Genomic DNA, 12,636 nt, shown 5'->3' on the forward strand with positions numbered 1-12,636 from the left:
CCGGTGGTCGTGACAATATAAAACTTAAGCATATTACAGTTAGGATAATTGTAATATTGCAGAGCGTGAACTCACAGTTTTCTCGTGACTGTCCCTGCCCACTCCGCTGAGGACATCGCCACTCCATGAAAAGCTGCGCAAATTCACGTGATTAGGCAACACACAAATATAACAATGTCATACATTATTCCCAAAGCTCCTCCTCGAGCGTACAGCATATGGCCGGTGGACTAGGACACAAAAGAGGCAGCATCGTGGACACTCAATAATCCTCAAAGTATTCGTAATCACGGCACGGCTCCTGGCTTGTCCTCTTAACACAGCTCAACTCAACGTTGGAGCCACTCAATTGCTTCCAAAGTCAGGTGAGCTTCTTAGCCACGGCTCGTCTCATGTTCAGCTCATGGAAATCCTATCATGGCAGAGGCGGCTCAAGCTAAGCATCATTTTGCTCACTTGAGCCAGTACCAAACCTGACGTTCTCGGGCCCCTGATAATAAGGGCCACAAAGCACAGCTACTAGTTCAATTTTTATGAACATGCAATCGGCAGGCGTTATGTACTGTAACCAGGCGTCCTCTTCCAGCGGCACATTCCGCACCTGAGCGAGAAGAGTGAATGAGCGTGCGTCTTGAACATGGCGAGGCAGCTTCTCTTCTGGAAGTTCCAGATTCGCACAACAGCCTGAGGGCCGCTTTGCCCGGACGCCAAAATCTCCGTGTTGCCATCAAACGCCAGAGCGGACACCTGCCGAGAACCACGGAGCCGCGTGCCATGCCGTGCAGCGCACCACAAATTAACAGAATAAAGGGGACAGACATAACCTATGAAACAGTACCAATGAGACAGAGGGAAGATTTGAGACATACGGTATATATGAGACAGACAAGACAGCACCAAAAAAAATTGTTATAACATGTTTAAATGCAATCCCAAATAAAGACAATTCATGGAATCACTGTGGGGATGGTGGGGTGGTGGTCAATCATTACATGTCTACTGTCCACAGCCCCGTGGATTCACCGGTTGGGCCGTGAGTGTTGAAAGGCACCGCCTACGAAGATGCACACAACAGACGCACCTTGTCAGAGTGTCCAGTGAGGAAGTGTTGCGACGACGTCTCCACATCCAGGGCCACGATAACGGCATGGCACGGGTACACGAGCGTGGCGCCGTTGCGCGTCCACAGAGCCTGCACGTGCCGGGAAATCGGTTTTACAGCCCCTGTATGACCCCAGCTTGCCCCTAACAGGTCCCGGTGCCAGCATTTATGAGAATGTCGACTATCTACTGCAAGTCCATGACATCGATTGTTTTCATTCAGTGTGTATCTTTCCATAGGCTTTCCAGGAACGGAATATTGTTGTTTAGCAGTTATGTGTTTGCTGTTAATCACGTGCACCATTTTAAGGGTGATATTATGTTTAGTGCTCATGTGGTGCTGATTTCCTGGTCCTGCCAGCCTTTTTCTGTGCTAAAGGTGAATCAACGAGCTCATACTTTCCTCAGCTAACTAATGTGAAACAGTTATCATTTATTATCTAAATGGGCCTTAGTTAATAGACAATGACAAGCATATTTATTAAAATTTAATAACATTACAATTAAATATAGGAATACTTCCTGTCCGCATCCTTAAAACCTGAACCATCATTCATAACCTCGCCCCTCACTTTCCCTATCATCCCCCTTCCTTGCCATCCCTTCCCCTCCACGCACACGCAAACCCCATCCCTTTTGCCCATCAGCCAATACAAAATGTAGAATTTATAATTCTTGTAAAGCGCTTTAATAAAAGCGCTATATAAAATCCAAGATAAGATCAAATTACAATTAATTCATTTGTAATCGTTACATCTCATTGGTTGTTTCTGTGAGTTGATGACACCTATTAATGAAGCCAGGTCAGGTTACATGGTATGTCTTGACTTCCTGGATCTTGTCCTGATGATGCCTGACAGTCTCAGGCAAAACGGCGTATCTAATTGCCAAAATTTGGTTGTAAGAATTGTACTTCAACTTACCAATGAGCTGAAACAATAATAAGTAGTATGCTAAACGCTGGTAATCGTGACAATCTTATTTAGTTTGGCTATGTCGGGTGGTGGGGGGGGGAGTCTTAACAGCACAAATTTGGCCAGATAATTACTTGGCCAAACCCAAAACTCAACGATGACTCACAATATTGGTTGCAAAAACCTACACGTTTACTTACATATCTGTTGGTTCCACCACCAAACCCCACAACCCTCCTTAACTTCAGTAGTGGCTCAGACTGCAGGGTCTGTGGTCACAACAACAACAGCAATAAAGCATGGGAATTATTACAATGCCACACTTACATTCATTACCACAATTCCATAGGTGTCAACAACCGTACACTTCAAATTGACCATGTGCGACTGTAAATGTGCCACATTCATAGCTGCCCTTGCGTTACCTCCGCATGCTACATATCTTTGTGGTCAAAGTCAGACAACGAATTGGTCTGACTGCATGTCTGAAACGTTTATATTTTCCCAGGTGAGAGTCTGACCTTGTGTTTAATGACCGGAGTCCCGATTAGGTCCACAGCCTCTGGAACCTCACGTGCAAGCATCTGTGGCGAAATGGTCATTCATTAGCTGTATCGTCCTGAAACGCCTGGCTTGTCTGCAGGAATAAAAATGCTAAACACCCTCCTATTAAAAGAACAGTTATTACAACACAATGCCGTATGTTGACGAGTGCACAAGGTCACGCAGACTGGAGCCACGGGTCCCTGCAATGCCAAACACACTGGAAAGATCATCATGTTCCGCCGCAAGCACTCAGGGGCATGGTGACCCTGCCAGGAACGTTTAAATGAAGACCAGAACTTGACACTTTAATAGCATGCTTTACTCATGAAAGGTCAACCTTTTAAAAAGTTTAATTCCATTCTGAATGTTGTAACAATAAATGTTGGCAAATGAGATGTTAAAAACAAACATTCATCACTACAAACGTATATCAAAAATGTTTAGATGTTTTCATTTTTTATTTTATTCCAAAATAGTTGTTTTGTTGGAAGATGTTGTACTAAGTCGTGGCACTTACTCAAGCCTGCTTTAACCCTCGAGGCAGACACACCGTGCAGCCAGGAGGGATGAACCGACCACTCTGAAGCCACGGCAGGTCCAGGATCTCACCTCGGCTGGCCGGCTGTTACCGCCGCCCGCTCTCTGCGCGTACACATGGATGCAGCCATCATCGCCGAGGGCTCCGGCTTCTTGCGGACTTGAGTCCGCGCCCGAGTTCTCTCCGTCGCTCCCCTCCCACGAGCCTTCCCCGCCGCCTGCTCGCCCGGTGTTGTCGCCGCCATGGGCGCGCGAGATTCCATCAGTTGGTGTCCTCAGGTGCACCTCTGGCAGGCTCAACACCACGAGCCGTGACTTATCGGGTTGCTGCGCATTCAGCGAAGCCGTGGGCGGCGGGGGGGGAGGGGAAAAAGAAACATACGTTTCGTGAATTTCTATTGCGGGCAACTATAGCGAGTGGGCAGGGACAGTCACGGGAAGACCGTGAGTTCACGCTCTGCATTATTACTCGTCACTAACTGTTGTAGGTCGCTCATTGGCTCCACGGCCTGACATGAAATCAGAGCAAAATAATTGAACTGGTGTGTGAACCTCGTGCTGACAGGTCTTAAGAAGCAAACTCCATAGGCATTTATCTTACACATAAACCTGAATGTCTACTGTGATGTATTCTAGATCAATTGTTGTGTTCGGGTACTCGGCTAGGCTCTTTGCATATTGCTGATTTTTGCAACTGAAAGGATGAAAGGTTGTTTGTGTTTTTCTTATATTGTTCACATACATTTTTCTGAAAAACATTACTTTTTAACCAAAGCTGAATTTTCACGCTTGTCGTTTAATTTTCACGCAGTTATTTCGTAACGTACAATCCTTGTGTTTGCACTGCAGATCGCCCATTGCAAAAGTGACTTTTGCCTCAAATAAGAATCTCAACTCGACTCATCAAACGCGTTATACGTTACACACGCCAGCGACACGAGGCGGACTAGGGGCTTTTCACGCAGAAATGTCGGTGACCTCAACTGCTCTCCTTCCCGGCCCACGATGAAGCGGCCAGATGCACCGTGCGTACCTTCTTCGGCGCCGTCGTCTGCTGAATGATGGACACTCGCTCGTGGCCAGATTTGCTGGCGTTCACCATCCTGGGCACGTTCCTCGCTGGACTCATTTGCGCAGGAGCTGGGAAAATTTGTAATTTTTTCAAACTCTGTGAAAGTTTATTTTTCTGTTTGCGCGTTAAACTTCGCATGGATGCCGTTACACCCTTGGCCAGTTTCTCAATTCAAATGAGAGCTTTGAGCAGACACTGTGAAACTACGCATTTGCGGTTACAATGGATCGTTATGAACTTGCTACACTTAATGTGCTTTGCTAGAAGCTATTAGGTTATTCAAAGAACTCGCAAATATGTCCATGTGTGCATAATACTTGGCAATAGTCTCTGTACAACATTACCTGTGTCTGGTGGCCCTGCTTGCCCCTTCTGTATGGAGTCAAAGGGAAGGCGGTTTCCATTTGAAGGGAATCTGAAAACAAGGCCAAAGTAACTGCTTAGAAGCAACTACAACAGGCAAATATCACCAAGTCTCAAGAAAGTTTGTGAGCCAAAATTACGTCAGTGTACGTCAATGGTGAGTTATTGGAAGTGTGCACTTTGTGCATATAATGAATATACAAGCCAAACTCTCATTATGCTCCAATATTTGCCCTTTGCATTTAAACGTTATGGCTGACAGCACGGCTGGACTGGGCTATCAGGCAAATAGGCATTTTCCTCGTAAGCCAGTCCTGAAACTAGGCCATCACAAACTGGGCCCAAGTGAAATAATTTTCAAGATGATTGAAGTTTGGTTTTGAGAGTGATGCCTTAACTCCAGGAATGACTTGTTGGAAAAAAAACAACCAGTTACCCACTAAGCCAATCCACCTCTGCTGAAAGATAGACATTAACATGTGGAGCACAAGGCTTGCTTGTGGCTGTACCGCACCTGATATAGTCATAGAACTCGTGCCAGCTGGAGTCTTTGGGGACTGGAAAGGCCATTTCCCGTGGCATTGCCACAAAGCCCTGGGACGTCAGACCTGAAAGCTTGGCCTCGGCAAAAGTCAAACCTGTCGGTGAAGCAACAGACATCACAGCCTGGTTTTCTTTCAGAATTGTGCCCACTCGGGTCACCCCGCAAAGCATTACATTTTAAAACAAGATAGTGTGAAAACAAAAACTTCCCGTTGTGATGCTCTCCATGCGATGAAGTTTTCAGTATATCTTACTCGAGTCACAGAAATAAACAACAGCGATGATACAACATGACATGTTTAACTAAAGTTTGGTTTTGTAGAAGTGGAAAGTGGAAACTTCATTTGTGAAATAAAAATACAAAAGTACAAAAGTAGGGACATGAGCAAAAATGTGTAATGCAACTCGGTACAAAGCTCATCAAAGGAACATTTATTGTACATGAAAGAAACTTCTTTCGTAGAAGGATAAAAAAAACACATCTGCTTGAAGGTAAAACTGCCTCTGAACATAGAAGCAACAACATTCTTATGTTTTGCAGCTCAATGAGCTCTCAAAACCCCTTATCACTCCCACCCCTCCCTGCTCTTAAGTGTCACGGCCATTCGAGAGGGAAATTGGGACGAGAGCCCTTCATATGATGTTTTTGCCAAATCAATGATTGCTGTACGCCAAGTACAAATGCAATTGCATATAAGTACAGATGGCCAGGGGAATTGCACTGAATGTCCTCACACCAATGTGACCCTTTTCAAAATCTCAGTTGGTGTTATGGGGTCAAATGAATGAATGTAAAAAAACGAAACACATTCGTTATAGGGACCATTGCCCGAATCATCATAGAAACGTCACAAAAAGGACCAGTGGCAAAACTTCACCTATTATATTCATTTATTTGAATGCCTATTGCACATGTTTCACTTTAAGACAGTTTAATTGACGACTGTGTTGTGATCTTTTGTTCATTGTGCTTGTGCAGAATTGCCCGCACAGTATAAACAAATAATTTGAATAAATGTCAGTTACTTAGAAAACCAGTACGTGCGTGATTTATATGCACGATTAGCCCAGTTTATGTGACGGCAAATTTTAAATTCCATCCGATTTTGGCCAAAAATGTCGCAATGTGTCCATAATCAACGATGAAGCGTATCCCCAATGCAACGTGTTTCCGCTGAATTGAAGTGAATCTCGCCTGACACGTATGCAGTAAAACGATAATCAAATGCTAAAAGGAAAAATTACGACCGTTGGCAGGTAGGGGATCCCACCAGGCTGGTAGATGGCGTCGCTGGTGAAGATGTTGCGCACCGTCATGCAGGAGCACAGCTTGACGCTCTTGACGTGGCTGTAGCACTGGCTGAGGTAGCAGGACAGGACATGGTGCAGGTCCAGCATGAGGCACGTCCATCGAACGTTGCCTGGAGCTGGACCTCGGTCATCCGCTACCAAACACACGGCACATTTGTCTCTCGTAAGCCAAAATCCGTATTCTTATTGCTCTGCGTTTTGGATATTCTAAGAGCACATATACTAACCCTTGCCTCCAAAGTGTTGGATTGCAGGAGTGAGTCACTATGCTCTATCATGCTGACCAGATTGGCCTTAAATAAGCAAGCATCCATAAATTGTACCAGGGCATTGCATTCATTTTACTGCAATAAACAATGCAGAGAGAATAAGGGCATCTGGGAACAGCAGCAGAGATTAGTGTGATGTGAAGGAGGCATCGGTTTTCTAAAACCTTGTTTGTTGGCGGCTGCAGTTCGTTCATGCACGGAGTCCTTGGCTCCTCCACACAGGAAGGGAAACTGCAGCCAGGTGTTGGTGGATTTAAACTCTTTGAAGAGATTCGAGAACGAGACCCGGATAACCAGACCTTCCTGCGGAAATGCAAATGAACAAAAAATATGTTACCTTTTACAAGCAGCCAGTAGCCATCAAGTTGTGCCCAAACATGTGAAAGGATTAGAGAATCTTTAATCGTGGGTAGAAAAACAATCTTACATGTTTTCTCATAAACACTGCCTTATAACAGAAAATATGTTTGCATCATTCACAGTGTATTATAACAGAATATAGAATTAATGATGTCAACGCTTTCGACCCTCTCGCAAATCCCACAGCTGCGAACGGTCTCCCACCGTTAGATCTTCCCCTTGATCAGCGGACTCGTGGAGACCACTCCAATTCCAGTCTCACTAACTGGCCCTTTCAAGTGTATAGCTTACTCCCTGTCTCCATAATAGCTGCCATATGTTGCTCCAAAAGATAGGATGTACGTCAATATGTAAAACCATGACGAAAATAATGAGAAATTAGATAACACTACACAAAAATGATTGAAGATGCCATAACAATCAATGGGAGCATAAAAACAGCTAGACGTTGATAATGAGTAAATCACAATTAATAGTCTGTCGAGAGCAAAATGGAACCATAATGCAGGACTGCGAAAATATCAAAACTAACGGAGGAATGCGATGCAGATCTTTAAGTGTGTCACAATTCATATAACTCAGGATACAAATTGTCAGACGAAGAAGAGAATGTCCCAGATGCCAAACTTGATGAAGTCTGACTGACTTTACTGTAATGATACTATATAATTTGTAACTGTACGAGGGCCTATTGAGACGGAAAGAGATTTGGGTATGATTTTCTTCCGCCTCGCCTTGGGGGCCAGGGAGACTGCACTCACCTGTGTGCACACATCAAGATGCACTACGAAGAACTTGTTGGGCAGGGGCTTGAACAGCAGGTACAGGAACCGCCCCGTAAGTCCGAGCGAGTGAGCGGGCGAGCTCGGCAGCTTCACATAATTTGCTGCCGGAACCGAGCCTGTGATCCGGTACACGGTAGCCTTCAGAGTCTTGTCCTGGTTAGAGGAAAAATCGCATGCCACGTGCTCTTGCCATTAACAAAATAACACGCCCTCACTGTGCTGTTCACAGTGAGAACCTGCATTAAATGAGTCAAGACAAGAGTGGAAAAATAATAAACAAAACAAAAGGTAACAATTCGTACCAAACCTAAAAGGCACAAGGCCCACAAGGAATCATGGCATTCAAAACTCACTACAAATGCAGTCCAGTAAAGGCGACATTCCAGGTTCTAAGGGAGTTTCTTCTTTCATACCATGTAGCTAACTGTTGTAACCGAGTGGCGCGTGTTACTTAAGATATCTTCTCGCGAGAGTGGGAACACAGAAAGTGCAATACGCGTAACTCTTGGGCAGAAGACACAATCCAAATGCTGTACCCCTTTAATAAACGGCTTTCATGGGCCCCCTTGGCTACTCAACAAGGGCTGCTCTGGCTACTCGACATGGGCCCCAATGCCTACTTGTTCCCACAGCTTAAAATGTGTTTCCACACGCCTGCATCTTCAAACAACATGCATTTTAGCCCTTGATTACTTTAAGACAGTGCTGTGTGTAGAGCCGTTACAATGCTGCCAAATGTGGTTAAAGTTTTGACAATAAAGATTGACTGGAGTGCTAATGGCACTGGAAGACATTTATTGAAAGCTACACAATACTGGAATACAATTTAAATATAAATACAACACCACCTCAAGATATGGCTGCAGAAAAAAAACACGTTAAATTAGGGTTTTCACTTTACCAAAAATGTAATCTCTGAGGCTTCAAAATCTTGGCCTAATTGAAATGTGACGGCATAGAGAAAGTGTGCCCCTAGTGAGGATGAAGAGGCCTACTACTCTGAATCGTCTTCAGAAGTAGTTTGGTCACCTCATGTTGTCGTTCTCTGACACATAGATGTGGAGTCCCGAATGTAAAGATCTGCATCTCATGTCATGACGCCGATAACACAACAACTCGGGGAGGGGGGCTCCAATCTGCATGTGAACATGAATGCAGTGAAAGAGAGCATGTGATTGAGGCAATTACTCACCACCACTGCGGATACATCTCCGTCTTTCGCCGCTCTTTTCCACTCGTCCACTTTGAAGTGTTTGAAGACGTTGACATAAGGTTGTTGCCACACTAGGAGGGAATAAATAAACCATTCAACACATGTGAGCCGTGGGCAAATATTTATGTTATGTTACACAAAATATTTATTTACCCCACAGATTTAAAATGGTACTCTTAATCTCTTCTCAACAGGTGATTCAATATTGTAAAAGAGATGGCTTCATATCTTACAGGAGTGTTGGGAAACATGAAGACGTCTTGAAAGGAAATGTCTTATCCCACTTATTTTAGTGGGGAATATATATACATGGATCACCCGGCTTAATCAGACATACACGTACCTATCCACGCAAATACACACACAACACACCCATGGATGTGCACAGATATAAAGCGCCTATGATATGCAGTCGTGAGATTATTATTCCACTTGCATATTCCGTCTATGGGTCTCTGTGTGAGTCTATGGGTCTCTGTGTGAGTCTATGGGTCTCTGTGTGAGTCTATGGGTCTCTGTGTGAGTCTATGGGTCTCTGTGTGAGTCTGTGGGTCTCTGTGTGAGTCTATGGGTCTCTGTGTGAGTCTATGGGTCTCTGTGTGAGTCTATGGGTCTCTGTGTGAGTGAGTCTATGGGTCTCTGTGTGAGTCTGTGGGTCTCTGTGTGAGTCTATGGGTCTCTGTGTGAGTGAGAGTCTATGGGTCTCTGTGTGAGTCTATGGGTCTCTGTGTGAGTCTGTGGGTCTCTGTGTGAGTCTATGGGTCTCTGTGTGAGTCTATGGGTCTTTGTGTGAGTCTATGGGTCTCTGTGTGAGTCTGTGGGTCTCTGTGTGAGTCTATGGGTCTCTGTGTGAGTCTATGGGTCTCTGTGTGAGTCTATGGGTCTCTGTGTAAGTCTATGGGTCTCTGTGTGAGTGAGAGTCTGTGGGTCTCTGTGTGAGTCTGTAGATCACAACTGCAGTACACAGCAGCTTGTAGGCGTTGTCATAGAAACGCCGTTGGAACTTACAGCAGCAGCAGCAGCGAGTGTAAGCACGCACTATGAGCAACACGAGACAATGCAAGCACAAGCACAAGGTGGGAAAACAAACATTTAACGTTTTAAAATAATCTTTTTAATCGAATTCCGTTCGACAGCAGCGCCCTCCCCTCACACCGCCGCTCACGTCAGGATGCCCAACTCACGTTTGCTCGCCATCGTGTTGTCGATGTGTGTGCGCGTTGTTGTTGTTGCCGTTGTTGTTGCTTGAACCTTGCTGAGCACTCATCAGCTTTAACACAAATACGCGAGACAACGTTGAAACCTGTTCAAGTGTTCAACATAAGACGCAGGCCAGAGCAGTGGATCGCAGCGCCGACGGAGATCGCCGATTGTGGCGGGCGCGGCGCGCGGGAATCGGAGCCGCGTCCCGATCGGCCGTCGATTGCTTTCGCCACATTGACACTCCTTGCGTCAGATGCCGGATTATAAGACGCACCACCATCCAGTCCGGTGCGCACTTATTTCTATACTCTATGGTTCTTTCGGTAAAGTCACGTAGGTATTAAATAAAGTAAATCACTTATTTCTATTCAACCCCCCCCCCTCCACAACAAACAAACATGACCATCGCTGTCAATCCCCTATCAGTGCCCTACCTCGTTACAGACAAATTCAGACCGTATTGGTCACCCCATGCCCTTTCTAAATAAAGTTCAAGTTTCAAGTTCAAGTTAATTTATTAGGTAGAGCCCTGTGAGCCATTCGGCTCTTGAATCGGGTGCAACCGCAACAAACAAAAAACCAAAACATGAACAAGAAAACATCTTAAAGTAAATATGTGACTAAGTGCAAACAGAAAATCCAAGAAGAGACAGCAAAATATTGCAGAAAAAGCACCGTACACCAACACTGTGTGCAAAAAATCCCAGTGGGATGCAAGTCAAACAACAACAACAACCACAAGACAACTTAGATTAAGGCCATCAGTCTAACTCTGTACTACAACAAACAAACATGGCCAAACCAAAAAACTTTTCGAAAATCACCAAAATAAAGCCATGAAAGCAATGGAACAGTGATCATAGGAACTGTGACCGAATTTTTACAATAAACGACAAACAACATGTACCACCAAAAACCCTGCAGCCATAGCTGGCTGCATGAGCCACTCCACAACAGCAGCAGGAGCATCAGTCGGAGTGTCAACATTTTTCAATGCACCTTTAAGATCAGCGCACTAAATCAAAACACAGATCATACTTTGCAGCGATCATCCGGAGCGAAACATTGTATTTTAGGCCACTGAATAGCAGTGTCAGCTAGGGGTGTACAACTCCTCTAGAGCAGTTTTGAGTGAAGATTACAATCTCAACGTTCATCCCACAAAGTCCCATCACAAGGGAGTAAACACAAACAAATGGACAAATGTTTTGTTGTTGCCCCTATTGGGTGCCTGCAAACTCAATGTCTCTGTACAAGAATACGGGGTAAACCGTACGGGTTGACACGGTTATGCATTTAGATGTTGCGTAAAATATGAATGTCCGGTCGCAATGAAGTTGTACAATTTAACACGTAGGCTTTCGCGACCAATATCATCCATAGTATCGTTTTTTTGGGTTCGATCGCTTAAATTGCAATGGGTACCTATTGCATTGGGTCCCCATTGCAACGGGTACCCATTGCATTGGGTACCTATTGTAATGGTACCTATTGTGATAGGTGCCCATTGTGCCCATTGTAGTTTAGATGGCCTTACGAGTGACGTCATCACATCCTCGCCTCTTATTCTTGGTTCTTTCGGTAGTCACGTAGAAGGGAAACAATAAAATAATAAAAACATAAAAAACAAAAAAATGTATTGTTTTTATATATTTAATATTAAATAAAAATTTAAAAAACGAAAATATATTGTTTTTATATATCTAATATAAAAACAATTGTATTTTTTTTCCCTTCTACGTGCCTTTACCGAAAGAACCAAAAATATGAATCCCCTGCAGTCACGAAAGCTTTAAATCAAAATGTAAATCCTCGCCTCTATTTAAGGAACGAGACAGGAGGAGGATTTCTACACAAATCTGGTTGCTGTCCGCCTGATGATGCCGGTTGTAGTTACTGAATGTTGTTTGTGGCTTTGCTCTGCAACACACAACCGGTGTGCTGTACTAGTGACGAATTGGCCACTTTCTATTTACATGACAATCCTTACTAGTTGGCCGTGTGTGGTGGTGGGGGGTTTAACGATCTAACTCAAAAAACCTCTATTATGGAAGTTGTACAAATCTGGCCAAAACCCACGCAGGATCCACACCGGATTATAAAGACGCACCCCCCCCCCCCCCCCCAATTTTTTGTTGTAAAATCCGGGGGAGTGTCTTATTATCCAGAGAACACGGTGATCGATCAATGCTGTCTGTGAAGTGTATTATGCAAGACCACATTCCGTGTGAACCCATACGATCTACTCTGTATTCTTGTACCGCCGTTTCAATACGGGCAAAACGAATGTTTTGTCTATTTGTTTGTGTTTCTCCCCTGCGATGGGACTTTGCAGGATGAACGTTGAGATTTGATTCATAAGGGGGCAAGGGGTGACCTTGGGAAATCAGTGGAGAGGGAGACGCGAGAGAGAGACGTC

At 44.6% G+C, this 12,636-nt stretch overlaps 1 protein-coding gene across 2 annotated transcripts in view; it reads right to left on the reverse strand.

Annotated features, from left to right (window-relative positions):
- LOC144940816 (WD repeat-containing protein 90-like) overlaps positions 1-10,297 on the reverse strand; it is a 33,018-nt gene extending 22,721 nt beyond the window's left edge. For both annotated transcript variants that reach the window (XM_078867246.1, XM_078867245.1), the window contains exons 1-14: positions 10,199-10,297; positions 8,994-9,085; positions 7,778-7,954; positions 6,821-6,959; positions 6,348-6,521; positions 5,048-5,171; positions 4,515-4,585; positions 4,132-4,238; positions 3,171-3,425; positions 2,537-2,599; positions 2,216-2,284; positions 1,082-1,192; positions 602-747; positions 76-133 (exon numbers count right to left, since the gene is read on the reverse strand). In XM_078867246.1, the coding sequence (XP_078723372.1) occupies positions 76-133; positions 602-747; positions 1,082-1,192; positions 2,216-2,284; positions 2,537-2,599; positions 3,171-3,425; positions 4,132-4,238; positions 4,515-4,585; positions 5,048-5,171; positions 6,348-6,521; positions 6,821-6,959; positions 7,778-7,954; positions 8,994-9,085; positions 10,199-10,211 (1,599 nt within the window). In that variant the 5' untranslated portion in view covers positions 10,212-10,297. The remainder of the gene's footprint in view (positions 1-75; positions 134-601; positions 748-1,081; positions 1,193-2,215; positions 2,285-2,536; positions 2,600-3,170; positions 3,426-4,131; positions 4,239-4,514; positions 4,586-5,047; positions 5,172-6,347; positions 6,522-6,820; positions 6,960-7,777; positions 7,955-8,993; positions 9,086-10,198) is intronic.
- Positions 10,298-12,636: the final 2,339 nt, after the last annotated feature.

The sequence above is a fragment of the Lampetra fluviatilis genome, chromosome 23 (genome assembly GCF_964198595.1).
Source record: "Lampetra fluviatilis chromosome 23, kcLamFluv1.1, whole genome shotgun sequence".
In the NCBI taxonomy this organism is placed as follows: domain Eukaryota; kingdom Metazoa; phylum Chordata; class Hyperoartia; order Petromyzontiformes; family Petromyzontidae; genus Lampetra; species Lampetra fluviatilis.